The sequence below is a fragment of the Oncorhynchus mykiss genome, chromosome 7 (assembly GCF_057628025.1).
Source record: "Oncorhynchus mykiss isolate SJ-2025 chromosome 7, ASM5762802v1, whole genome shotgun sequence".
NCBI classification, from domain to species: Eukaryota; Metazoa; Chordata; class Actinopteri; order Salmoniformes; family Salmonidae; genus Oncorhynchus; species Oncorhynchus mykiss.
In genome coordinates, this window is record NC_143028.1 from 924954 (window position 1) to 939268 (window position 14315).

Consider the following 14315-nt stretch of genomic DNA (forward strand, 5'->3'; position numbering starts at 1 on the left):
GTCATGTAAAGGCTCATGGAGCAAGTTTTTAACCGTGCCGGATTGCTAGGCAACAATGGTGCATTGTTGTAGTAACTGGAGAACTCGGATAAGCTGATACCATCTTTTGATTCTTAACTGAAATAGGGACAAAGACCAATAATATGAATTGCTACCTTGAGTCTAGGATGGGTGAACAGTAACCTTGACCTGTCCAGTATTTGTGAAATAAGACCCATATGTATTACATTTATTTGCCTTGCCCTCCTCATATAGTAGTTACATTTGACAAGTAAAATGTAACTTAAGTTATATGAAGGAAAAATAACAATTTAAAAATATATTTTGCACTCTGAACAAAGTCTGTTTCAAGATATTTTGTGCTCCTGTTTCAATGGTTTTTACTAATTTACCTTAGAGGACACTGTGCACATTTACTGCTCAAACTCTTTCCAACTAAAGAGGATCCATTTTGTAAAGGTCATGTTGTCCCATTGCCCTGAGGAAAGAAAATGGATACCTCCCCATGGTGACCTGAATAGGCTGTTGTTACAGGAGATCGTTATGGTCACCATGGTAGTAGAGATTAATTTACAATGCAAATGTCCTCAGGTGAGCGGGCGCCTAGGGAAAACCTCAGCGTCGGTCTTCCGTAAAGCAGGTGTCTGTTCAGAGCTCTGTCTATAGTCCTATTGTCTATAACAGAATGTGAACAGCTGGCTTCACACAAGTTGTTCTTTTTTAAACCAAGTGCTTTTGTTCTTAGTTTATCTGGTGTGTGTGTGTGTGGTCAGAAGTCTTCATTGTTTGCCAGGGAAGCAGTCTTTCCTTTCAAAGGATTGGCTAACTATATGTAATATTTATAAAAATGCTTGTCTATTAAAAGAGCATATTATATATCAACTAAATGATTTATCTTGCCATTAGTATTGTGTAGTTTTACAGTTCATGCTGTCAAATTCACAGCTCTAAGGCATTATCGCATCAGTATTTGTTTAACTTTTGAGTGTGGTGAAAATTATGGTTCTACCACTAAGGTTTTGTTAGCTGTTAAATACACTGAATGTAAGCAAGTGTTGGGCAATGTATAACCACAGGTACTGTAGCCACAGTTGACTTTTCATCAATGAGTATCTAAGGAGATACTGTAGTTCTCATTTGGTTGTCTGTAGTCACCAATCATTTCTTCTTCTTCTCAGGAGTCAGTGTTTTACAGCTGTGTGTCAGCTGAGCTTGGCGCTTTGTTTCATAAGAAATAGAGACCTGAAAGTTAGATGGCTTCAGTGTGAGCTGACTACGTATCACCAAAAGTGGTGTGTTTACAGTACTCAATAGCCTTAACCAAACACTCTCCCACAGCTGAAGCAGGACGGGATGGAGAAGTTTAGCCGAAGTTCAGGAAAGACAGAGGACACCATTAACACCAGTGTGTGGCGGTTGATGGTGCACTACCTCCTCAAATAGATCATTGTGTGATACAGTATGACTGACTTCCCTCAAGGCAGAACCTCTTGCCACAAGCTGTGGAATGAGACAGGGTAGAGGGTTTATACATTGACATTACTGAAAAATTTGTTTTGAGCAAGCATGACACAGACCAATATTTTGGGCGTTGACAATGAATGCTTTATTTTTTCACAGAGAGGATTCATATCCAAAGAAATAGATGTTTAAAAATTATTGTTACTATTCTCGATTTGGTCAAAACTGTATCTGGCTGACAATCATAGACTTGTGTAGTTTCAACATTCATGTTGTAAAGCTGAGATTATAGATCTTAACATTCTACTCTTCCACCCCCGCATCCTCCTCTTCATTCCCTGTTGTTCTTCACAGATGTTGTTCTTTACCAGTTGACTACTTTTTAGTATTCCTCTCCCTCCTCCTCCCCCTCGTCCCCTACACTGTCAGTACCCACCTCTTCATAATCCTTCTCCAGGGCTGCCATGTCTTCTCTGGCCTCTGAGAACTCTCCCTCCTCCATGCCCTCTCCCACATACCAGTGCACAAAGGCTCTCTTGGCGTACATCAGGTCAAACTTGTGGTCAAGCCTGGCCCAGGCCTCAGCGATGGCGGTGGTGTTGCTCAGCATACACACAGCTCTCTGGACCTTGGCCAGATCTCCTCCAGGGACCACTGTGGGTGGCTGGTAGTTGATACCGACCTTGAAGCCAGTGGGACACCAGTCTACAAACTGGATGGTGCGCTTGGTCTTGATGGTGGCGATGGCAGAGTTGACATCTTTGGGCACAACGTCACCACGGTAGAGCAGGCAGCAGGCCATGTACTTGCCGTGACGTGGGTCACATTTCACCATCTGATTGGCTGGCTCAAAGCAGGCGTTGGTGATCTCAGCCACTGATAGCATCTCGTGATAGGCCTTCTCAGCAGAGATGACTGGAGCATAGGTGGCCAGAGGGAAGTGGATACGGGGGTAGGGCACCAAGTTGGTCTGGAACTCTGTCAGGTCCACATTGAGAGCTCCATCGAAACGCAGGGAGGCGGTGATGGAGGAGACGATCTGACCAATCAGCCTGTTGAGGTTGGTGTAGGTGGGGCGCTCAATGTCCAGGTTCCTGCGGCAGATATCATAGATGGCCTCATTGTCCACCATGAAGGCACAGTCCGAGTGCTCCAGGGTGGTGTGGGTGGTCAGGATGGAGTTATAAGGCTCCACCACAGCAGTGGACACCTGGGGAGCTGGATAGATGGCAAACTCAAGCTTGGACTTCTTCCCATAGTCGACAGAGAGACGTTCCATCAGCAGGGAGGTGAACCCAGAGCCGGTGCCTCCTCCAAAGCTGTGGAAGATCAGGAAGCCCTGGAGACCAGTGCACTGGTCAGCCTGAAAGAAACAGATATAAATGTAATACATGTATTTATTAGTGATGGGCACTGATATGTAAAATCAATATCCATATCAGTTGAACTTTTTCGAACCGAAATGTTTGAATGAATAACATTGCAACTGTGTGGAATACATTTCCACGGCTTTGTGAAGTTCAGACAACTGCTTGCTCGTTGCCCATTGGGCCAGGTGTGAATGTCCAGGTGGCCTAATTAACCTACACAACCAGTTTGAATACAATGGGAAGTCTGTTGAAGTCTCAGTTTACAATAGCAATAAGGCACCCGGGGGTTTGTAATATATGGCCAATATACCACGGCTAAGGACTGTGTCCAGGCACTCTGCGTTGCGTCGTGCAGATGAACAGCTCTTAGTCGTGGTATATTGGCTATATACCACACCCCCTTGGGCCCTATTGCTTAAGGATAAACCGATATCACGATAGGCCTTGCTCACATCGATATCAAACGTTATGGATATCATATAGAAGTATTGATATTGATCAACTCCACTAGTATTTATTAGCATTTCCACATTTGGTGTCAACACAAGGCCTTGCTTTAAAATGCTATGAGTCTTACCAGTTCATTCTTACCTGGAAGAAACAGGGAGGAATGCGTTACAAACCTAATATATTTGTATCATAGATGGACGGAACATCCACCTAGAAAGATGACTAGGTTGGGTCTTACCAGTTTGCGCGTCCGGTCGAGTACCAGGTCAATGATCTCCTTGCCAATGGTGTAGTGACCACGGGCATAGTTGTTGGCAGCGTCCTCCTTGCCTGTGATCAGCTGCTCAGGGTGGAACAGCTGGCGGTAGGTACCTGTGCGGACCTCGTCTGTGGACATGGGGAATTGACATTTAATATCTGTAGCTTTAACCTATAAAAATATGGAGATTGGAATGTCAGTAGGCAAATTGTTTGTCAACTTACCGATGACGGTTGGCTCCAGGTCTACAAAGACTGCACGAGGAACGTGTTTACCAGCTCCAGTCTCACTGAAGAAGGTGTTGAAGGAGTCATCTCCCCCTCCGATTGTCTTATCACTGGGCATCTGTCCGTCAGGCTGGATCCCATGTTCCAGGCAGTACAGTTCCCAGCATGCATTGCCCATCTGGACACCTGCCTGGCCGACGTGGACAGAGATACATTCACGCTGCAGAGAAAGGACAGAATTGAAACCATTAGCCATATTAACATGGTCACAACTTCAGGTTACGGTTTTTGGGAGGATTTAGGTCAAACAACTAAATAGCATTTCTAATGTTGCAGCTAAAACTCTCTCTTAATTTGCTCAGTAACATTATCAGTATCAATATTGCCAATACAATTCTATTTCTAACCATATATATTTGATCTATCAAGGCAATGAAACAAGAAGCAGATCTGTTTTAAGAGACATGAGGCGTATTGAAGAAACAAAGGATGGGATGGCTGCATGAAGGGAGCAGGAGACATAATATTCAGAAGCTTACCATTGTTGCAGTTTCTTCAGGCCGACGTTAAGGATCTGCGACAGAAATCTTGCTTGTGTGTCCTGGTGGCGGCTCCGTCTGTATTTATAGGATTAGCGAACACCTTGGTAACAAGCTTTGTTGTTGGTAACAAAGGGGTTAAATGTGTTTGGTCGATGGGAGTTCTGGGCTGGGAAGAGGAAAGCCAATCATTCAGCTCGAGAGGAGACACTGCATACAAGCCCTGCCGCACATCAATAACTCCTCCCCATCTACCCAGGATGATAATGTGTAACTCTGACCATCCGACCGACCAGCCCCACCTTACGTAGGACAAAAGGTTCCTAAGGGGACTAATTTAACCTGTACCACAATAAATGCGTATAAAATACTCATACTATGTTAGTGGCAGTACCATGGGTCCGTTAACGAAGGAATTTAGGAATTAGTCACTTTAAGATGGTTGATCCCCTCCCCCATAGTCCCTGCTGTTTGAGCCATTTGTTATTCAAAGGCGCTGCCTTCCCCGCCCTCACTCCCTCCCTCCCCTTGTCCCTGTGGCCTGGCAGGGTTCTGTTGTGTTTCACGCTTCGTTGACTGTATCCTATGGTAACAACGGCACCATAGGTAACAGCTACACCAAGGTGACCTTTTAACTCAAGACTCCTTCATTGGCACAAGGAATCATTTATAATTAGTTTGTTTACAAAATTGTCAAGTTTTCAAAACATTTGACTTGTTGATCCATTTCATATGATAAAATTAATGAATTCATGGGGATGCTCCTTTACTTATTTGGGAGTTAAATAGATATTTCTTATGTCACTGAATCTGTAGTGATTGTTTGAGGCATGGCTTGAAAGGGGAGCCAGTCTGAGTCCTGGAAGCATCTCCATCCCATGCACCTGCTAACAGAGTATACTGTATATTCACCACAGAAGCAGCAATGATGTCATGAGAGGAATGTGACTAAGCAAGTCCTGCTATTGGCCGCCATTACAATGCTTTGCCGTAAAGGCCTGTCAAGTCACACTGCCATCTGGTGTTATGATAAAGTAGCACAGACCACTACTATGTGGGTGTTGTCCCCGAGTGAGGGGCAGCTGTCTGATTGGTCTTCTGATGTGTGATCAGTAGGGTGTGAAAATGTTGTTTAGGCTATCACCATACAGGCAGCATGCAGAGGTGTTCTAACCCCCAGGTGTAAAGCAGGTGAAACAATGAAGGCCACAGTGTCTGGTGTTGAACCCATCTTTAATGTTGTAAAGAAGTCTGTCGGTTACAGGCTCGCTCACTTTCCACTGAGAGACATTTTAAACATACAGTTACAGGGTGTTCACACAGGTGTTGATTTCCAGCTACATCTAGGAGTTGAACACAGTACTTGAGTATAGGCTTAATTTGACTTGAGTTTAACTTTGGTTTTCAGCAGGACACAATGTGGACACTGAGATGATTTGTTTCAGGGCTCTTTGAATACTTTGTATGGATTGTTACATTCAAATGGTATGACACCCATAAATAGTTGCCTTACTTTTGATCAGAACATTGACCACAGTTCTAAAATTCTTCTGAACATGCGGTTTTGTTCATTACCCCTCGCCCCTCTAGCCCTTATCAACATATTCTAATAGAGACAAGTTAGGTGTAGATTTTATGATTGGGCCATTATCACTCCACTCAGAGCCAAGCAATAACCTGAGTTCTAATGAAACCAATACCACAGAGTTGAGAGACTATTATTCTCTTGCTTTAGTTATCCAGTGTTTCACAAAAGTTGTCGCAACCGTAGAAATAGAATCCATAGAACAGGCTTCCTCATTCAAGTCAATGGTGGCATAGTGGGTGGACTGGCAGCCATTGCACACGTGAGTTTACCAGTCAAATTGCCAGGGCTAGAGGTTTCAACTTCAAAGCCCTTTCTATGGATTCCATGTATATGGTTGCAACGCTGCAGGGCTTCTGCACACCATTCCCTAGCACATGTCCCAGGAATCTCTTTCACAGGAGAGGGACTGATAGAAAAATACACAGAGCTAGGGAGCCTGATTCTGATGTGTGTCCTGACTGCTGACCCAATCTCTGAGAGATTTCTCTCTAAGGGAGAGAGCAACAGCTGGGTTTCCTTTATTTCCCTTCAACTACTGCTTAGGAGAGAGGGACAGTACAATACATAAAGGTGGAGAGAGGGACAGTACAATACATAAAGGTGGAGAGAGGGACAGTACAATACATAAAGGTGGAGAGAGGGACAGTACAATACATAAAGGTGGAGAGAGGGACAGTACAATACATAAAGGTGGAGAGAGGGACAGTACAATATAAAGGTGGAGAGAGGGACAGTACAATACAAAGGTGGAGAGAGGGACAGTACAATACAAAGGTGGAGAGAGGGACAGTACAATACAAAGGTGGAGAGAGGGACAGTACAAACATAAAGGTGGAGAGTGGGACAGTACAGTACAATAGATAAAACATTAATCTTAGCAGAGCGACAGCCTAGGGAGCCCACTTCTCAGAGGCAAATGGTACATTAAACGGGTCACAGATATAAGATCACATGGTTTCAGAACAGCTACTGAGTCTTTTTGCATTTCATTGGGCAAAATATAATAATAGTGACTTAAAGTTTGATACAGACATAAAGTATAGACTTAAGAGTTAACGACAACAGAGCCAGTAGGGTGAATGCTACCTGAACTCTCCAATAAGAACAGAGATTTTTTTGGTTTTCCCGTTGCAAAACGTTTTTCTTCGAGTACCCTTCCGAACATGACCCAGGTCAACATTGCTTTAATCTGGTGTGCCCCAAGGTTCTGGTCCAGTACCAGTACATTTTTCATCTCATCACAGTCAGAACTGAAGGACTGATACCAGAGCAGTCCCAATCTCTGTCTAGGGGTGTGATGTTGTTACTACAGTAAAATGATCATGCAACTCTTAATGTTTTTTTTGTTTTTTTACATGATATGTCAAAATGTGTTCAAGCAGTGTGACATCCATTACTTTTTCATTGAAACTAGCATACTCTTTGTTTCTACTGGCCACATTAGCTTAGCATAAATACATTACTGACCACATTAGCATTAGCAAAAACACATACATTACGTAGTCAAATGTAACAAATCAAAACAATAATCGTGCGAATCTGCTAAAATATACCAGCACATTTGATACACGGGTCAAGGATTGAGATGATGTGGTTTTGGTTTGTTTCTATCCTGGCAGATGTCCCAAAGGACGGAAGAGGGATTAGAGGGGAAGGGGGAGTGCAGGTTGGATGGGACGTCCGGCTCACAACTTCTGGGTAAAGTTTTCAGGGAAGACTCCTTTTGCCAAGAGGTCTTTATTCTCCAGCCAATGAGATTCCTTCACGCCCATGAGCCAGCCGTCATCCTGCACACACACAAACAGCATGGGTTATCAGAGGATGTAACCCAATCACGTGTGAAAACGTGTTATAGTTCTCAGTGGGGGTAGAATGCGGCTGGCTACCGACCTGCTCATCAGGATTCTCCCAGGCCAGGACCAGCACAACATCTCCTGCTTTCATCTCCAGCTCGTCTCCATCGGTGGCAGCATAGTCATGCATGGCTTTGACCTGAATTATTATTTTTTTGGACATCACACACAGCGATATTGCTACCTGATTTAAGATATACTGACCGCAACAACCAAGATCCATTGTTGGCAGAATATTGAAAAATACTAGTGTGCTGGAGTTTTCTTCCTCCGTGAACCTGAAACTAGGTGTTCAAACAACCCCTTTTCAGTAGCCGTCTCTACGGTCCTCTAGAAACAAGACAAGCGAAGGGCTCACCTTGTAGATGACTCCAGCCGGCAGCGCCTCAGAAGACCCATTGGTCACCGCAGTCTGGATTCAGAAATAAGCAGAGAAAAGGCTTCATTTGATACTGAGAAATGTATTAAGTGGTCAATCAATTCTACAATGGTTACATCACACTGTAGAGGGAGTGATATGCCAGGGACCCAATGTTTGTACTACATATGAATGGCCCATTTACTCCAGTACTTACGGTTGCAGCCCCTGCAGCGGCTGCCACAGCAGTGTCAGTCTGGAAGGGAGAGAAAGGGGAGGTGAGAATTCCCAATGAACATGTATCCCTCCCACCCCACAAAGATCAGCATACACATACAGGTATGAAGACTTCACAGGAATACATACACCCAGGCACAAAGACTCTCCCCGGGCACAATCTGTCAACATGTGCCACCATCAGACCGCCACAACAGCCATGCCATCTATCTACGGATCCTAAAGATGGGAGACTGAAACTTCATCAACCTCCTGTCAGATGGGGTAATCACAGGGTGTTTGTTTGTCCCAGTCAATGATCAACACCCTTCAGAAGCCTTGGTCTCCCATCACTACTGTAATGAACCTCCTGTCCATCTACCAGCGCTACCTATAGCACATCTACACTCCCCTACAGTACTTCCTCGTTTCCCGCCTACTCACGCTCTGCTCTGAGTCAGCCCAGCCAGTCTGCCCAGACTCAGCCCAGCCCAACTGCCCGTCTGCAGCTGGCTCCTCTGCCCACCCAGCCTGGGCACCCGCATCACCCCAGCCTGGCTGTCCATCAGAGGCAGCATCTGCAGCCTCTTCCCCTACCTGGGCCCCGTTATCGCCCCAGCCACCCTGAGAATGCCCAGTCTGGGTCACATCCTGGTCCCAGCATGCCTGAGAAGCCTGTGTCCCTTCAGTATCCCAGCTCGGGGCGGCCCCAGTCTCATCATCGCCCCAGCCACCCTGGTTGGCTGCAGGCTCCTCTTCCTCCCAGCCGGCCTTGGTCTCCTGGGACCCTTTGTCGTCGTTCTGCTGGGGCTCCTCCACTGCAGGGGGATGCTCGGGTTCAGGCTGAGGAGGGAAGGGGGCGAGGCAGTATGGCAGGTAGAGGGGTGGCCAAGGTGCACGTGGGTGGAGCAACACAGAGAATTTGGAATGGGACCGACGGTTTGATGACAAAAACCCACAGGGCATAAAGGGGCCATGGGTCAAAAGCAGGAATTGTAGGATAAGGGACAACAGACCAAGAGAAGATAAGAGAGAGATCTGTGAGTGCTGCCAGAGATCAGCTCGCCATTCAAGTGTCTGCAGAATATGGTACCCAACAAACCAAGAACATTCCTATTGCTACTAATGTTTCAAAGAAAATGCTTGAAAGGAAATATCCTAGAACACCGAATAAAAGTACAAATTCAAAACAATTATCCCAAATGCCCATGGCCACATTCAGTATACGAACTTTGTAGATATAAATGCAACGAATGGAGCCGACGTGATTCCTTTATTCTACTTGTTCTACATAGCATATTTCTAACTTCAGCTTGGCTCAAAAAAATAGCTAGTTAACTACACATGGTTGATGATATTACTAGGTTAACTAGTGATTATGTGAAGATTGATTGTTTTTTTTATAAGATAAGTTTAATGCTAGCTAGCATTTTACCTTGGCTCATTGCAGCCATTAGGTCCTTTTGACGATGCACTCGCGTAACAGGTGGTCAGCCTGCCACGGAGTTTCGTCATGGATTGCAATGTAATCGGTCATAATCGGCATCCAAAAAGGCAGATTACCGATTATGAAAATTCGAAATTGTCCCTCTTTCTATGGCTTCCTCTGTCGACCTCTAATCTGTATAGTGGAAAGTCAGCGCTACAGCATGATTGAAATTTAAAGGCAATGTCCCTCGTTAGCGGAGACTGCATTCACGGTGATATCGGCTCAAACGGAAATCACAAATTGAAAATGTAGAGTTTCCATCAACCTCACGCGCAATGTAGACATCAAAGAACATAAAGTAGACCTTTCATTATGTGTTACTAAATTCATAAAAATATTTGCTGCCATTGTAGTACGGTTGTTAAACCTGTTCAATCTAGGGGTCATTTATTTTTTTATTTTTTTAAATAACGTTCCCAAAGTAAACAGGCTATTTTTCAGGACTAGAAAATAGAATATGCATATAATTGACAGCTTAGGATAGAAAACACTCTAAAGTTTCCAAAACTGTAAAGATATTGTCTGTGAGTATAACAGAACTGATATTGCAGGCAAAAGAATGAGGAAAAATCCAATCAGGAACGCAGCGGTTTCTAAATAAGAGTCCCTTCCTATGCTTCTCTATTGAGCAGTGAATGGGATATCAACGAGATTCCTTTTTCTATGGCTTCCTTAATATGTGTCTAGTATCACAAGACAGAGTTTCAGGCTTTTATTTTGAAAAATGAGTCTGAGCGACAACATTGCGTCAGTGTCCACCTGATGGCTCTTTGTGTATTTCTCGCGCAAAAGACAGAGGTAGCTATTTTTCCACCAGGTCTTACTGAAAAAAGCTCTGTCCCGGTTGATATATTATCGAATAGATATTTGAAAAACACCTTGAGGATTGATTATAAACAACGTTTTCCATGTTTCTGTCGATATTATGGAGCTAATTTGGAATATTTTTCGGTGTTGTCATGACCACAATTTCAGGTCGTTTTCTCAGCCAACTGTGAAGAACTAGCCAAGCTATTTTTGGCTACAAAAATAATTTTTCTGGAAAAAAGGAACATTTGCTATCTAACTGGGAGTCTCGTGAGTGAAAACATCCGAAGCTCAAAAGGTAAATGATTGAATTGGATTGCTTTTCTGATTTTCGTTACCAGATTGCCTGCTGCTAGCTAGGCATAATGCTATGCTAGGCTATCGATAAACTTACACAAATGCTTGTCTTTGGCTGTAAAGCATATTTTCAAAATCTGAGATGACAGGGTGATTAACAAAAGGCTAAGCTGTGTTTGAATATATTTCACTTGTGATTTCGTGAATATGAATATTTCTAGTAAAAAATTTTTTTTTGTCTGTTGCGTTATGCTACTTAGTGTCAGTTGATGACAATTCTTCCGGATCCGGGATGGGTAGTTACAAGAGGTGTTTAATACGAGAGGTCTTCAGACTTAGCATTTTTGTATTATTTTCTTTGAAAGAACAACTAGTGGGTTTTGAGTGCTTCTCCCCTATTTGGCAAGTTGGTCTGTCTGCTCCTCAGTCAGAGAGATAGTCTGAGAGCAGGTTCGTGTCTCTTTCCTCTCTATATAAAAACTGTATAACACAGGTGTTTTTGGAAAACTGGTTCATATATCCTAAAGTCAATAGCGAATGTGGCTATGTGTATGTTTATTTTGCCGTTAATGCATTGAAAACCTATTTCAGCAAGTTAACCAAGTTTTTGCTGGTTTAGCTAGCCATGTTAATGACTAGCTAACTAGCACCGTTGGTCACTGCACTACAATGTCACGCTAGCTATTGCCGGCAGGTGACATTGAGTGAATGTTTATTTTCTTACTACCTTTTAAATGTTTATGGATTAATATCACTTCCCATTGAGGACATGTGCCATTACTGTTGCTCCTATCTAAAAGATATCTTGTGTATTTTTGTTATTTTCTAAACACAACGCATGTATACTATACGATCACTTTGTGGATTGAGTCTGAGAGAGATATTCTGAGAGCAGTGAATGTGTGGCTGTGACATCCTGTCAATGCCTGTCATCACTGTTTTGATATCTTTTACTGCAGATAAAAACCAAGTCACCCTGAAGTGCGGGTGTCCGTGTGCCTTTCTTCTGGGGGGCTATGTGAAGTTGGTTACACGTTCTGTAAAGCTTCAGCGATTCAGATTGAATAGAACCATAAGTGTTCTGCTAATTTTGATGGAGCTGTTATTCAGAACACCTAAAACAACATTCCTGCTTGACTAATAAAATTATAGTAGAATATGGTGAGTGATTCTACTAGTGTTGGAGATTTTAAAAACAGAAACGGGGAATAATCCTGTAAGACAAAGTTATGCTTGTTATAAGAAGTGGCCAAATGGCAATATGTTTTTGAGAAAGGGTATTGCCCAGATTAGAACCTGTGACCTTCTGGTTTATATCCCAGTGTCTAGTCTACTGTGTCACTAGGGAGGGAAGCACCAGAATTGTTTTGTCACATATTTAAAGCTTTTTGTTCAGTCAGTCACTTTACTATAAATGTGATTATTTAAGAATGTTGGGTATAGTTGCAACTTGGATTCGAACTGGCCACTTAACATGTCGCAGCCCTCGCGTAATGCCACCCTTAAGTATACTTTTCCCAAACATGGAGAGCAATCAGGAGGGCTGGAGAGGGAAAATGCAGGAAGTGCTTACCTCCCATGAGTCCCAGGAAGCCGCCTTCCGTGAGGCAATAAGACACACGCATAAATATATATACACACACACACACACACACAGATCTACTGGGATTTTTAAAAGACAGACTACCTTTGTTTTGTCTTCTTGGACTCAAGAGAAAAGTATAGTTGTGTTAATATTTTGACAGGCAGTTCTTTTAATGAATGTATTTGCAATGTTGACTGTATATATTTTAGGAATGTTTTTGTTTTTTTAAAAAGACAACTACATTTTGAATAAGCATTTACTGTTTAGCAAAAGTTCTGTTGCTTGTTGACTGTTTTGAAAATCAACATTGTTCCAAAAAAATGCTTTTAGGCGATTGAGAGAAACGGTGATACTAAAGACAGTTGCTCCCTGATTAAATAGTACAAGAGTACACTCTGCTGGACAGAAATGCTTACAGCACCTGGTGTTCCCAGGCAGTGTACCATCCAATTACTAACCAGGCCCGACCCTGCTGAGCCTCCGAGACTCGGCGTAAGCCAATGACTGTATTGTGTGTATGTATATATGCTGTAAGCGAAGGAATAACCCTTGGTACCCTATATCAAGTTTGTCACTTGAAAAAGTGCAGTGTGAAATCATAGAATCAATGGGATAAACAGACATAGTTACTTTAACACAGGCAGATGAGTTACAAACCTTGTATACATTTCAACCGCATATTTGAGTCTTATGAAAATAGCAGGCCTATCAAATAATGACTTCAGACAACGTTACCGGTATGCGAGGCGGGCCATATTACCAGTACATGACTTTAGCACATTTGATAGTTTATACTGTATATTCATTCATTCTCGTATACATTTCCAATCATAACTGTTTGTTTTTACTACTTTACTACTTCGCTATGTGTATATATTTGATCATGTGTATAGCACTGAGCTTGCAAGTAAGCATTTCACTGTACCGTTTACACCCTGTTTCCCGTGCGCGTGACAAACTTTGATTAGAAGACCGACTTGACCAGCACTATCTAGCAATCATTGAGGTGAACTTTCTCAAATGTGAAAATACAATATACATCATGATCCTAACATTAAAACTAATCAACTCTGTTGTCTCTGCCTGATTTATCTTTACAGTGACGGGGTGGACCGTTCCTGGAGGTACTGCAATACCAGGTCGGTGCGTGGAGTGGACGGAGTGAGCCCCTATTCCATCTCCCTGTTCCAAAAATCAATTTAATATATGGTCCCCAGATAGGGGACATATCAGATATTAAACTGATAAGAACAGATTTTTTTTATTTTTTATTTTCATTTCACATTCAATTACAAATTGAGTGCATTACGTTGTACATAACATGGATACTTAAAAACAGTATCAAAAAGGACCGTAACAATATAAAAATATCAAAACTCCCCCAAAGACAGTGCTGTTCTGCAGAACCTGACCAGTATTACAGGTCTAAGATTAACGTGCCTTTAACAAGCTCCAAAAACAATAAACAATTCTATAAATAAAAACACACACACGTATGCCAAAGTGAACTCTGAATAACCCTCTGTGTATCAAATATGTACAAAGGCTTAGCCTACATTTCAATTTTACTTATGGAATACAACACTATATATATATATATATATATATATATGCGCTATAAAAAACATTTACAATGCTGGAAATCCCTTTCCATCTCTGTTTAACTGATACGATGCCCCACTTATCTATTTCGAATTGTATTCTTTTCTAAACTTCCTGTTTTATAAATTGAACCAATTGAACGCATCTAGCTTGAGAGGAATATGAGGGAAATCCTTTCCACCAGCCTCTATAGGCTGGTGCATCCGATCTCTAC

General features: G+C 42.6%; 2 protein-coding genes and 1 non-coding gene across 24 annotated transcripts in view; all 3 read right to left on the minus strand.

Moving 5' to 3' along the window:
- Positions 1–1582: 1582 nt before the first annotated feature.
- Positions 1583–4842, minus strand: LOC149982197 (tubulin alpha-1A chain-like). Its single transcript, XM_090239611.1, has 4 exons — positions 4307–4842; positions 3765–3987; positions 3520–3668; positions 1583–2824 (listed from the first exon to the last, which is right to left on the minus strand). The coding sequence occupies exons 1-4, from the start codon at positions 4307–4309 to the stop codon at positions 1844–1846; spliced, it is 1356 nt and encodes a 451-aa protein (XP_090095737.1). The 5' UTR covers positions 4310–4842; the 3' UTR covers positions 1583–1843.
- Positions 4843–5522: 680 nt separating this feature from the next.
- Positions 5523–14315, minus strand: part of LOC110495559 (myc box-dependent-interacting protein 1) — a 40339-nt gene continuing 31546 nt past the window's right edge. For 12 of the 22 annotated variants that reach the window (XM_090239644.1, XM_090239637.1, XM_090239639.1 and 9 more), the window contains 4 exons: positions 8323–8361; positions 8106–8159; positions 7785–7886; positions 5523–7681 (listed from right to left, as the gene is read on the minus strand). In XM_090239644.1, the coding sequence (XP_090095770.1) occupies positions 7580–7681; positions 7785–7886; positions 8106–8159; positions 8323–8361 (297 nt within the window). In that variant the 3' untranslated portion in view covers positions 5523–7579. Of the gene's footprint in view, positions 7682–7784; positions 7887–8105; positions 8160–8322; positions 8362–8575; positions 9165–12487; positions 12512–14315 lie in introns of those variants that run through there. The other 10 variants (XM_090239626.1, XM_090239623.1, XM_090239630.1 and 7 more) reach the window with 5 other exon arrangements.
- Positions 13602–13800, minus strand: LOC118941225 (U2 spliceosomal RNA). The gene has a single exon (XR_005037555.2). It is a non-coding gene; the product is annotated as a U2 spliceosomal RNA (small nuclear RNA).

Bases quoted from the DNA above. Each gene is read 5' to 3' on its own strand.
- LOC149982197 (XM_090239611.1), bottom strand. The intron at 3,669-3,764 runs GTAAGTTGACAA...CCATGTCCACAG, and splicing joins CCTGGAGCCAACCGTCATCG to ACGAGGTCCGCACAGGTACC. The intron at 2,825-3,519 runs GTAAGACCCAAC...TGTTTCTTTCAG, and splicing joins TCGACCGGACGCGCAAACTG to GCTGACCAGTGCACTGGTCT.